This window comes from Barbus barbus (genome assembly GCF_936440315.1).
Source record: "Barbus barbus genome assembly, chromosome: 3".
Lineage (NCBI taxonomy): Eukaryota > Metazoa > Chordata > Actinopteri > Cypriniformes > Cyprinidae > Barbus > Barbus barbus.
This window is the reverse complement of record NC_136731.1, coordinates 36,189,905-36,203,542: the sequence shown is the minus strand read 5'-3', so window position 1 is coordinate 36,203,542 and position 13,638 is coordinate 36,189,905. Positions and strand designations below refer to the sequence as shown.

Here is a 13,638-nt window from a genome sequence, read left to right as displayed (position 1 = left end):
TCCCCCTACACACAGAGAGAGAGAGAGAGAGAGAGAGAGAGAGAAAGAGAGAGAGAGAGAGAGAGAGAGAGAGAGAGAAGAGAGAGAGAGAGAGAGAGAGAGAGAGAGAGAGAGAGAGAGAGAGAGAGAGAGAGAGAGAGAGAGAGATTGATTTGGGCATGAAATTATTGTAGTTAGTTTTACTTACACCAATATCAATACACACAATAAAACCACAAACAGGGAAAAATCAAACAAATGAATAAAATAAGGCGACGATGCTAAGAAGGTATTTAATATAAAGCATAATTATTTTTTTTTTATTTAAACTATTTTGAAAGAATAATTAAAATATTTATATAAAAGTAAAAACACTAATACACTTAAATAATAAATACATACAGTAATAATAAATAAATACAGTATAAAATATGTCTAATTAAATAAAATAAAAAATAAATACAATTTTTATTAATTTAATATAAACAATAATTTAATTATTTATATAAAACTAATACACTTAAATTATAATAAATAAATACAGTATAAGTATAATTAAAATATTGTGATATACAGTAAATTAACTAACTAACTAAATAAATAAATAATGTTGATAGTTTAATATAAAGCATAATTACAATTTTTATATAAAAATAATATAAACTAATATACTTAAATTATATAATTATATTGTGATATACAGTAAATTAACTAACGAAATAATGTTGATAATTTAATATAAAGCATAATTTAAGTATTTATATAAAAATAATATAAACTAATATACTTAAATTATAATAAATAAATAAATACAGTACAATATAAGTATATTTAAAACAAAATAATGTTAATAATTTAATATAACGCATATTTATATAAAAGTAATATAAACTTGTACTTAAATTATAATAAATAAATAAATACAGTATAATATAAGTATAATTAAAATAGTGTGATGTACAGTAAATTAACAAATAATAAGTTAAGTAATAAAAAAATAAAAAATTATGTGAATAATTTAATATAAAGCATAATTAAAATATTTTGACAAAATTAACATAAGATAAATAAACAAATAAATACTCACAACCCTTCTAAGGATAAATTGTTTAGAGTAAATTATTATTTGTTCTCAGTGTGTGAGATATGTCATGCATATGTTCAACAATTATAATTATGAAACTGTTTAAGATGAGGGACAATTGGTATAATTCTATTTCTTTTTGTCTGTCTATTGTTAAATATTTAGTATTAGAAACACTCATGTTGTTCCAAACCTGTATGACATTCTTTCTTCAGTGGAACACAAAAGAAAATGCTAGACTGAATGACAGCCTCGGTCATCCTTCAGTTTCAGCGTATGGAAAATGTTTATGCTAAGAAAGTGAACGGTGACTGAGGCTGTCAGTACCCAATATTCTGCATACATAAGGTGAGTAAATAATGGTTTTGGGGTGAACTATCCCTTTAAATCTATCTTTAAAAAATCTAAATGTGTTGTTTTCACCTTCTGTTTCCAGTACTTATATTACAGTTTGCTGGTTTTGTGGCAGATGCAGGAGGGTTAATGTGTTGGGGACAAGCCAGAGGTCTCTGCACTTTCAGAGATCAAAAGAAGATAATAACCCCCCCCCCCCCCCCCCCCCCCCCCTGAATAGATTAAAATGCAAATTGCTGTATGAAGTCTTCTGTATGTGTCTGCCCATCGAGATTACAGCTACACGAGGGTCTCAAGGGAGACAAGGGGACATCTGGACCCTGCTTCAAGTTCTATACCAGCCATTAAAAAACATAAACGCTCTCCCCCAACACATGAATAATAGCGCTTGTTCTCCTAGGATGAGATATGAGATAGCTGTTTTGAATAGAATTCTGTCAATTTCCATTTTTACGGTCATATATAGAGTACTTATAATAAATTACAACATAATATGACTATACACTGTAAAACAGACATACTAATAATACATTATATATTATACAATAGTTATAGCACATCAGATTTTTTAGTCTCAGTAAAAACACTCAAGTGCAGTAGAATATTACTACAATTTTAAATAACTTTTTATATTTGAATATGTTTTAAAATGTAATTTATTCCTGTAACGGCAACGCTGAATTTTCAGCATCATTACTCCAGTCTTAAGTGTCACATGATCCTTCAGAAATCATTCTAATACGATGATTTTTAATGTTGAAAACAGTCGTGCTGCTTAATATTATGTTGAAACGATGCATTCGTTTCCATGATTCTTTGATTAATAAAAGAAGAGAATTTACTTGAAATAGAAATATTTTGTAACACTATATAAGTCTTTACTGTCATATAGAAACAGAAAGAGAGTTGGAGTTTTCAACTACCCATCTTTGTGTCAGATATACACAAGGATATTTTGCCCTTATAAAACATGGTGAATCCCCAGCTCAGATGTTTTTCATGTGTTTTGTGTTTTTATTGAATAGTCAGAAGCCTGTCATTGCTGTTGTGCTCTCAGTCCAGTCTGAGCACATTCTTCACAGGCTGTTCTCCCAAACAAAATATGCAAGACTAGTTATACTAGCACGTTTCAGAAATTGGCTAAACTTTAAATAGCAACTGTTTATAGTCCAAACATGAATCATATGATATAAGATGAAAAATGATACGGCAATCTATAAAAAGGTATTCAAACTTTTTAAAAGGTATTTAAACTTTATTGAGGTACATTTAGAGTTTGAAAATCAACAGCACAAATGCATATTTTGATCATGCATTTATAAAAATCTAGTATTTATTCAGTCATTTACATTAATAATAATAGCTACAAAACAACAATGTGGCAACACTGACATAAGTGGTTCATGGTCAGATAATTTACACTAATCTGTATTAAATTCAACATTCAGAGCCAGTACACATTAGTCAGATTAGACTCATAAATGTCTAACATTTTATAGCTCAGTTTTACCAGTCATTCCCTTTCTATCTGCCCATCGTAAGAGGCAGCAAAAAAACAAACTGTGATGACAACAGTGTCACTTTCAGTTCAAATCCTCTTCATTAAATTATGGTTGTGATTGAACAACAAGTTTTAAATATCAATGTTATAATATAAGTAATACTCTTTTTTTTAAATGGTACATCTTCAGTGTTATAAAAAGTAGAAGTTTAAAAATAAATACAAAAAATAATCACAGTTTCAATCAAAGATTCTACACAATGTTTGGAAAAGGAAAGATCATGATTTGAATTTACAATGAAGGAATATCTACTTCTGTTAAAAACCTAAGTAAGACTATTTTGAGCGTCAGTGGAATCTGACCAATAGAGCAACTTTCTCCCAGTGTTCATGCGTCTGGCTGCAGGTCCCAGAGTTAGTCGATCTTGGCAGTCTTCTGCTTCCAGGGGTAAATGAGTTCTCCTACAAACAGCTTCTTGCACAGTGCGGCCCAGGAATCCTTAGGGTAACAGCTATAAGTGGGCGTCCGGTAACACTGCAGTACAGAGCTACATTTCAGTGGGTTGATCTGAAGGTGGAGAAAAGAAAATACATTTTTCATTCATTTTTGCTCATCTGGTAGAGAGACAAGTAAAGGATGTCCAGTGTTTGCACTGCACTGTGAGCTAAACAAAGCTATTCAATAACCCTCATATCCATCCCACAAAATCAACAGGTCAAACCCAAACCATAAATGAAACCCAAGCATAAATAAACTATGGGACGACAAGCTGTTTTAGCAACAATCAACCTACCTCCATCATCAGGTGAAAAGGAGTTCCCGGCTCCTGACAAAGCACCTTGAATTTAACGCCCTCTGGAATACAAACAGATTCATAAAGTACTTATTAGTTGTATAAACATAATTAAGGAAGTGGTTTTCTCAGAAGGTCAGTATATGACTGCAGTGCATGGCCTAGAAGTACATTCATAGTCTCATCTCTATCATCAAGCTTTACGTAAGAAAAGAAAGTTACAAAATGTATGACTTTTTTTTTATTGATTTCTTCAGTGTGATACAGTATGGCTCACCTGCCAGCCTGTATGGTCTGCAGATTCGTAGTCCGATGGCAAACAGGGGGAAGGAGTTGATGAAGTCCACACTAAGATGAATCACTCCCTGAAACATCACCACAACCAGCCGTAGCTAGAAACAGAGAAACAACATACTTATGTTATCAATATATAAATTCTATTTGATTTTATGAATCTTTAAAAACAAACTGCAATATGATTTCCACAACAGTATTAAGCAGCACAATTCTTTTCAACATTTATAATGAGAAACGTTTCTTGCAAATAGGCATATTAGAATGATTTCTAAAGGATTGTGTAACACTGTAATGACTGCTGAGCAAAAAAAAAAAAAAAAAAAACCACACACACCCCAAACCTTTGAACAGTACTATATAGTAGGCCATTGCAAGCAATAAAATCATCAAGAGCTAAAACGTCATAATTGCCATATAATGATTTAATAATTTTCATAATGACCAAATTCACCTGGATATATGACCCTGGACCACAAAACCAGTCATAAGTAGCACGGTAGCAATAGCCAAAAATACATTGTATGGCTCAGAATTACTGATTTTTCTTTTATGGCAAAAATCATTACGATATTAAATAAAGATCATGTTCCATGAAGATATTTTGTAAATTTCCTACTGTAAATATATCAAAACTTAATTTTTGATTAGTAATATGCATTGCTTTGGACAACTTTAAAGGCGATTTTCGCAATATTTAGATATTTTTGCACCCTCGGATTCCAGATTTTCAAATAGTTGTATCTCGGCCAAATATTGTCCTATCCTAACAAACCATATATCAATGGAAAGCTTATTTATTCAGCTTCCAGCATTCTTTTACTCAGCTTTCCAATTTCAAATTGACCCTTATGACTGGTTTTGTGGTCCAGGGTCACATATAGAGACGAAGAAATGCAGCTGACTTCTGGATTGATGTAACATTTAAAAAAATGTGAGAGGGAAAAAGTGTGAAAATAGACTCACCAGAGTAAAGACGAGGTAATACAGGGCAGTGGTGGGAAGCAGGAACAGCAGAATCGTAAAGAGCAAAGTGCCAATGAACAACTGCAAAGGAAACAGAGCCGTGTCAGATGTGTTCTGTAGGGATGTGCTAAATAGTGGTGCAGGAAATGTACCTGGTCCAGGTCGTATGAGCACGAGTCAACCCTCTGCCTCAATACATTCCATTTCTTTCCCCTGAAGAGCCGCCACAGGGAGGAGAGACCATAGATCTTCAGACAGTAGAGTCTGACAGCAGAGATAGCAAAGTACACTTCACAAATAAAGAAACTATACTGCAATTCTTAGAAAGGATTACAAGCCCTGGAATGCTGTGTTAAGGTTAATATGTAAATAAAAGATGCAAGACTGTAAATATAAATGACAAGTAACTGCCCACACAGATCTGAGATAGAACATTAAAGATACAGTACACCTAAAATGTTATCATGGTTTATGTTCTCTCATGTTTTTCCCAACCTGTGTAACATTCTTTCTAGAATGGACACTGCCCTCTACTGGAAAAGCACAAACATGACAGTAAATCACAACAAAACTGAATCTCACCTTGCCCCATACACATAAAAACAGTAGATGTGGAAAGTGAGGAGGGCCACAATGTCGGACAATATGGAAAGAGCAAAGGTCAATCCCAAGCAGACTGAGAGTCCAACATACCACAGGATCCTCTCAATGAAAGGAGACATCAGGTGGATGTAACCTGCGGATGCAATCACAAAACACAGATGTGATTCATTCATTAAACATGGAACACTATGAGAATGCTTGAACTGAAGATCTACTTACTGATCCACAGATGAATGTGGTAGAGAAAGAATCTCCCCAGCACCTGGTCGAGAGCTCTGTTCATCTTCAGTCCAGCAGGAGCTCCCATCAGCCATTCTAACAGCTCCTGCAGCTCTTTAGCAACACGCTGTGAGATAACCCAAGATCTGTCTACATATTTATATCTATACACACTACTCTTTAAATCTTTGAGGTTAGTAAGATGTTTATTTTGAAATAAATTCATATTTTTATTCCGCAAGTAAAAAAAAAAATCTAAATTGACAGTAAAGAGATTGTAATTTCTATTCCAAATAAATGCAGTGCTTTCTTTTCATCAAAGAATCCTGAATAAAAACGTATCATGGTTTCCATAAACAACTGTTTTCAACGTTGATAAGAAGAAATATTTCTTGAGCACAAAATCAGCACATTAGAATGATTTCTGAAGGGTCGTGTGACACTAAAAACTATTCAGCTTTACCAGCACATGAATAAATTACTTTTTAAATAAATTACATTTTATATTAAAATAGAAAACAGTTATTGTAATAATATTCCACCATATTACTGTTTTACTGTATTTTTCATCAAATAAATGCAGCTTTGTCAAGCATACAAAACTTTCAAAAACATTAACATTAAAAAATCTTACTGATCCCAAACTTTTCCGCAAATGTGATCTAATATGTCATACTTACATCAGCCACAGGTACCAAGGTATCTGCTAATTTGCTGATCCGATTCTCCCTGTAAAGCCATGAGATAAGCAGCAAACCAAGGGCCATGTCCACAAGAAAGGACACAAAAATGTTTGCTTTTCTGCAGAGAATCAAAAAAAGAAGGGTGTGAGAATATGTTTTATTAAATAACACAGGAACAACATGATACATGGATCAACTACAGAATGTCACATTTTATTATTGGGTGATTCAACACATACATGTTTTACCAAATAAAAAGAACAGCACTTTTAGAGTTCATCCCACTCATTGATGTGAGCATAAGTATTGGGACAGTTGAACATAAGGCAGATATTAAAGATTAAAATCTATTATTTAGTTTCAGATCCCTTGCGCACAATCACAGCAGTGAGTCTGTGACCCGTAGACATCACCAGACTCTTGGTCTCATCCTTTGAAATACTTCTCCCAGCCTTTAATGCAGCCAATTCCAATTGTTGTTTGTTTTGGGGAGTTTCTGCCTTTACTCTCCTCTCCAGCTGGTGAAATTCATGTTCAATCGGATTTAAATCTGGAGATTGACTTGGGCAATCTAAGACTTTCCATTTATTTGCCCTTATAAATTCCTCGACTGAACTGGCAGGATGTTTTGGGTCATTGTCCTGATGCAATATGAAGCACTTCCCAATGAATCTGGTGGCATTTTCTTTAATATTGGTAGGCAAGATGGTTTTGTACCCTTCCAAATTCATTCTGCTACTATCATCATACATTAAGTCATCAGTAAAGTTGAGAGGGCCTGTTCCAGAGGCAGCCATGCATGCCCATGCCATGACATCACCTCCACCATGCTTTACAGATGAGGCTGTATGCTCGGGATCATTGCAGTTCCCTTTTTTCCTCTACATTTTTGCTTTCCCATCACTTAGATAAAGGTTCATCTTTGTCTCATCGGTCCATAAACATAGTTCCAAAACTCTTCTGGCTCACCTTTGTGCTTTTTTGCAAACTCTAGTCTTGCCTTTCTATTTTTGGTGCTGGTCAGAGGTTTGCATCTTGCTGTGTAGCATCTGTAATTCTGTGTTAAAGTCTCCTGAGGACAGTAGATTGTCAGAGCATCACCCCAGCTTTCTGGAAGTTGTTGGTGATTTTACAGACATGTCTTTTAGGATTCATTTTCATAGCCTTTTTTATTTGTCTGTCATCAGCTACTGTTGTTTTCTCAGCCGATCAGGTAGTTGTTGGTTGCTGGTGGTTTCCAAACTCTTGATTTCTCCATGCCCTTTGTTTTTGATAGAGCTCTAACTGACTTACTCTTTTCTTTTAGCATCCAAATTGCTTGCTTTTCTCTCAAAGTCAGCTCCCTCGTCTTCATCCTAATTTGTGTGTGTCATCATCGAATGCAAGATTCAGAATACAGAAGAAATGGATATAACTGATACGACACATTCCCTGCTTTTAATATCTGAAGAATTAATGCAACAGGACACAGCTGATCACTTAGAAAGACCTGTGAGGCAACTGTTCCAATACTTATGCTCACATCAGATAGAGGGATGAAACTCTAAGGCCCGGTTTCACAGACAGGGCTTAGACTAAGCCAGGATTAGGCCATAGTTCAATTAGGACATTTAAGTAATTTTTATAAATATGCTTAGATAAAAAAACATTACTGGGGTGTATCTTGAGACAAAACAAAGGCACCGATATATTTTAGGATCAGTCAGTGCAAGTTTATTTCAGCTGAAACAGCTCAGACTTACATTTTAGTCTAGGACTAGGCTCAAGCCTTGTTTGTGAAACCGGGGGTAAAAGTGCTGATCTTCTTAGCTGGTAAAACATCTATAAGTTGAATCTCCCAATAACAAAATGTGACATTCTGTAGTCTCATATTCATATTTTAATCATATTTGTAAATGTCTTGACTCCACAGCCAACAGAGCAATTTTGTCTTTACTGTTCCAATACTTTTGGAGGGCACTGTGTATAAAGATAGATCGATAGATAGACAGATAGATAGAGAGTGTGTGTGTGTGTGTGTGTGTGTGAGAGAGAGAGAGAGATGTAAAAGCTCTTATTGTATACACTCAAAAGTATTTAATGTAAAAGGAACACATGTTTTTACCTAATGTCACACTACAAATGTCATAAAATTAATACTTTTCTCAAAATTAGTGAAACGTTTTTTTCAAAACCATATGAAACCAACATGAACTCAAAGAGTACATTTCTAAGAAGTTGGCACGTATTTTAAACCTGATTTTTGTCTTTTTGTTACCGATGATACCCTTGTATGTCACTGACCCAAGTACTGTACCTCATGAATTCCATGTGCGTGGCAGCTTTTTTGGGAGAGAAAACAGTCTTGAAATGAACTGCTCTGTATCCCGACTGAACACAGGTGGACAGCTTGCTTGAGATGAACAGCACTGGACGCAAATGCAAAATCCTGTAAAATACCAAAAGATCAGAGTATGAATTTTCCTCATCACTCTTCAGTCTCAACAACAGGTTCAAGCCGAGACACATCAACTCACCTGAAGCTGCACAACCAGTGCCACAGAGACAGCAGCCATGTTAGGAAGATGCAGACTGGAACTGAGGCTTGTTTTAGAAGCTCTGCAATAATACTAGCCTCCCTGCCTTCAGACTGCCAGTGGGTGAGTTTGAGAGGCCCGTCGTCATATTTGTCCACGAAAAAGAGAGGCTGACTTTGAGCAACTGTCTGGAAGACCAAGCGCAGCTCTGAGGGCTCAATATCAGACTTCTGGCCCACATCTTGTACCGGGTGAAGCTGGGACAGCATAACCTTCCTCTGGTCGTAGTGAATGAGGACGATCTTATCATCACCGTTCTTCTGCTCCTGCAGAAGGTTCCCGTTGTTTTGGACCACCTCACAAGTAAAGCCTCTTTTGCCAATCTCACGGCTCAACTGCAGCCAAGATTTCTGAGGAAAGATGGTACTCAGGTCTTTTAGGAAGCTGTCCATTCCCTCTTGGCCTTCTTTGGGCATACTCCAGGATCCCAGTACGGTCAGATCCACCTGAGTCTGGCTCTGCAGCTCACTCAAGTATTTCTTCACCTGACCCGGTATGAAGGGGTAGTGAATGACAGCCAGCACCACAGCAGAATTGTGACCTGGGATCCAGCGCCCCACTAGCAGGCCGCTGTCAGCAGTGTTGCAGCACTGGGGAAAGAAGATCTTCAGCACCATGATGGTGTGCTATAAAGTCCGAAAGATACACTCCTGTATGGGCAAAACGCACTATTAAAGGACTGGAAACAAGAATACTTGCATTTTAATATGCATGTGTGTATATATTACTAATAGTACAAAGTTTTAAATCGTCAAGTAATAAATAAACATGCAGTTTGCTTAGAAGCATCCACGGATCTAGCGAGAACAGTTCTGTTGTACTCGTGCCCTTCAAATGAATTGAGCATGAATTTGGGTCGTTTCTATGGAAACCACACGCTCCGGGCAAAACTCATATCGATTTAATTCGCACTATTACCGTGACCAAACACAGGGACATGCTACTCTATGCTGTAATTAGTAGTTAAGTACTCACAAAGTTACCTTGTGGGATTTACAGGGCTAAGATTTCTGAGAAGTTGCTCTTATCTTGTATCCGACAGTGTGCATGTTAACTCTACTATGTGCGATAACCAACGCTGGCATGCTCCCAGAAATTAAAAATGTTTACACTAAATAATGAGAAAATAGCAGCCGAGATAATAGTACAGTTGTGACTCTTGTTAAGCTAACTGAAACCCGGTTTATCACAGGAGTAGACAGAGCATAACCACTCGTATTGTTGATAGTCCGTCACTGAAATCCGTCCGGGTGAACTCAAGGGACATTTTCAGTTCCGACCCAAATAATTATCAAGTAGCGTTTGCTTTATTTGAATTTATTTCACAACAAGAGGGTTAACCCAGAAATAAACAGAATATATTCCTATATTATATGACGAGATCAATATTGCTCAATGCATAGGCCTATATGACCAATTTTGTAGCATTTACATTTATTCATTTAGCTGACGCTTTTATCCAAAGCGACACATTGGTGTCTCACAGTGGATTCGAACCCGGGTCTCTCACACCAAAGGCATGTGTCTTATCCACTGCGCCATCACCACCGCACAGGCGGTAGCAAAGGCGAATAAATCATTAATAACAATCATAGCATTTTAGTATGATCTTTTTCTTTCTACAAACCATTGTAATTTTGTGTTGATCTCGTACTCGAGCACAATGTTTCCTTTGCATGCTATCGTCTTTGTTTTATAGGCCTAGGATCATTAGGACCAAGTCAGCTGGAAGAAAGCAGCTTCCAGAAGAGATCAGATGTACAGACTTCACATATAAATTAAAGACTAAAAACACATCTGTTTACTGAATGAGTCCTTCTGATTGCTCGGTAGCATTTTATGTAGCTATTCTCATCCCGTTTTTCCTTGTTTTTAATCTTTTTTCTTAGACATCTGTTATGATTACTTAAATAATTTCATTTAAAGCACTTATTACCATTATGAAATGTGCTAAATATACTTGCCTTGTTTAAAAGCCAGAAGAGTCACATGAACTGCTGACCGGTGAATGTGTCTGAATGGGACTTAACCTAAATGAAACGTTAGCTATCTTAACATTCAAGACAAACGGGTCCTCTAAACAACCAGCCTTTCTTTCCTGATAACAGCTTCACACATGATAAGACTTGTAAATATGAACATGAGCTGTGGATGAACGTTTATTTAAGTCACTCTGCAAATGTAAATTGTCCTTTTTATTTTTTTTCACCTTTTTTTTTTTTTTTTTCAAAGGTGTGCAGAACTTTTTAAACTTCATATAATACCATCTGCACTAAAATGTTTAATGATCCTTGACAAATGAGAAAAGTATGTTTGAATCTATCTATCCATCCATCCATCCATCCATCCATCCATATATATATATATATATATAAAACATATATAAAACAGCCCAAATCTGTCTAAACTGGTCACTAGACATTATTAGCAACATTATTTGCCTTTTTTCAATCTCAAATTACGTGTTAACCAGTGTTGGGCAGTAACTAGCTTCTAGCAACTAAAAATATTACTTTTTACAGTAACTAGTAGTGTAACTAATTACTAATAAGGTTTTTGTAATTACAGTTACCATCCATAAAACAGCTGGTTAGTTACTTTTGATGCCTCAACCCCTGCTGATTTGAAATCCAACAATACAATAATTCCTAGATTTATTTTCAGAATTAACATGAAGTCAGCAGTGCATCAAGCAAACTTGGAATATGGAAAATCTTATATTTAGCGGATGAAAATATTGCCATTACATTGATTTTGTCAGGAGAAAAAAATGATCTGAACACTGATGTGTAAGTTGTGGCATTATTCTGGCATTGGCTTGCCCACCCACATCCCTCTGATTCTGATATAAAATATTACTATAATTAAAAATCTTACAAATGCATGTCATACATCATGAAATATAATCATATCTGGGTAAATGGGAGTGTTTGCAATAACTTTTGACTGCGAACCAATGTGGATTTTGATCAAATGATTAGGCAGAAATATATTATTCGTAACATTTTAGAAGAATTTTGTGGGAAAGACACAATTACAACTTAAGTGGGGGCATGAAGGAAAAATATTTAATAAATAAAGTAATAATATTACTTTTGAAAGGAGTAACGAGTAATAAATGACATTTTTGGAGCCCAACACTGGTGTTAACCGACAGAGGTGTACACAGTATAGTTTCCAGAAGATGACGCTAGAGTTGCAATAACAATGATGCAGTCATGAAAATGCATGAAATATTCAACTTCAATATTCAGGATGTTGAAATGGAATTTAAATGGGAATAACAGGAATAACAGGAGGAGTTGCAACTGCAACAAAAGGAAATTCAATACAGACACACAAAAGCTTTAAGACACATGATTAATCACTATTTGCTTATCAAGGTACAAGAGAAAAGGAATTACAGGAAGACCGTCATTTTATTTCCTATAGCTGTAATGTAAATCAGATGTTTAGTTCAGTACAGTTCAATAGAGTTAACCTTCGCCAGCAGCTTTTTAAAAGGATAGTCGAAATAAATAAATTTCATCTGCAGAACATAAGAGAATATATTCAGTATTGACTGCCATTGTATGGCAAATAAATACAGTCAGTAGGAACCGAAACTGTTTAATTGTGCCATGCAGTACCACAATGTGTATATAGAATAACATTTGTTTTCAAAATTTGATTAAAGAACTTCCACAATGTTCCATAAAAAATACATTTATATTATTTCAGTTAAGAGTAATCCGGTAGCACCTGTCCAAAAATCTGGCTCCTGATTATGTAACAGTACACCTGTGCGCTATACACGCCTCTTCAGTGAACAGCCCTTACAGAAAAGAGCTGTTTTCATGTAAACACGTGCCTGCAGCTGAGGCCAGTCACGCGACACTTCTGAATGCAAGGGATTTTCTTGTCTAGTTTTCATGAATTCTCGGTAACTTCATAATGAGTCATTCCCATTACACGGATCATCATCATTATTATAGCATTATTATTATTTATATATAAAAAAATGCACTGAAGATTTAGAAGTAGCTGATTTTTTTGGTTTAATAAATGTCATTTGTAAGTCGCTATGTAAAAAAATCTAATTGCAAAAATACATTGATGCAGAGCGTAATATTGAAATGGGGTCACGATAAATGGTTTCATATAAAAACGCAAGGGAAGAAGCGTTTCTAAACATCGGCTACTATTCAAGGAAACCACACGAGGCTTTGTTTATGTGGTTTGGAATTCAGTGATGTGGCCTCTGGATCACGTGACTTAAAAAAAATAAAGAAAAATCTAAATGAAAGTGACCAAAGTTTATTTTCTTTATCTGATGTCTAAATTACGACAGCATTGTTTTTGTGATAACGTACTTTCCGAGACGGGAGGACAGATAACATTCTAAGGAGGTAACAGTTAAGGATGAGATAGTGAGGTTCAGCTCATCTTAACATATAGTTTCTACATGTTTTAGAATTTAGGTGATTGTAGTTTTGGATTCACTATTTCAAGAATTAGGCCTATTCCCTATTTTCCATAAATAGCATAAAGCGAGTTTAGGAGAAACAGCACCATCTATAGGAAATTATGGAAGCAGGTCACTTGC

At 35.3% G+C, this 13,638-nt stretch overlaps 1 protein-coding gene across 3 annotated transcripts; it reads right to left on the bottom strand.

Moving 5' to 3' along the window:
• Positions 1 to 2,638: 2,638 nt before the first annotated feature.
• On the bottom strand, positions 2,639 to 11,189 carry pigq (phosphatidylinositol glycan anchor biosynthesis, class Q). 3 transcript variants are annotated; one of them, XM_079381841.1, is made up of 11 exons: positions 10,037 to 10,311; positions 8,994 to 9,703; positions 8,774 to 8,905; positions 6,475 to 6,595; positions 5,795 to 5,921; positions 5,555 to 5,708; positions 5,125 to 5,236; positions 4,973 to 5,053; positions 3,990 to 4,104; positions 3,713 to 3,774; positions 2,639 to 3,486 (listed from the first exon to the last, which is right to left on the bottom strand). In XM_079381841.1, the coding sequence occupies exons 2-11, from the start codon at positions 9,668 to 9,670 to the stop codon at positions 3,334 to 3,336; spliced, it is 1,734 nt and encodes a 577-aa protein (XP_079237967.1). In that variant the 5' UTR covers positions 9,671 to 9,703; positions 10,037 to 10,311; the 3' UTR covers positions 2,639 to 3,333. The 3 variants fall into 3 exon arrangements, with proteins under 3 accessions (XP_079237967.1, XP_079237969.1, XP_079237968.1); XM_079381843.1 differs by lacking the exon at positions 10,037 to 10,311 and adding an exon at positions 11,018 to 11,189 and having other exon boundaries at positions 2,647 to 3,486; XM_079381842.1 differs by having other exon boundaries at positions 2,647 to 3,486; positions 10,029 to 10,290.
• Positions 11,190 to 13,638: the final 2,449 nt, after the last annotated feature.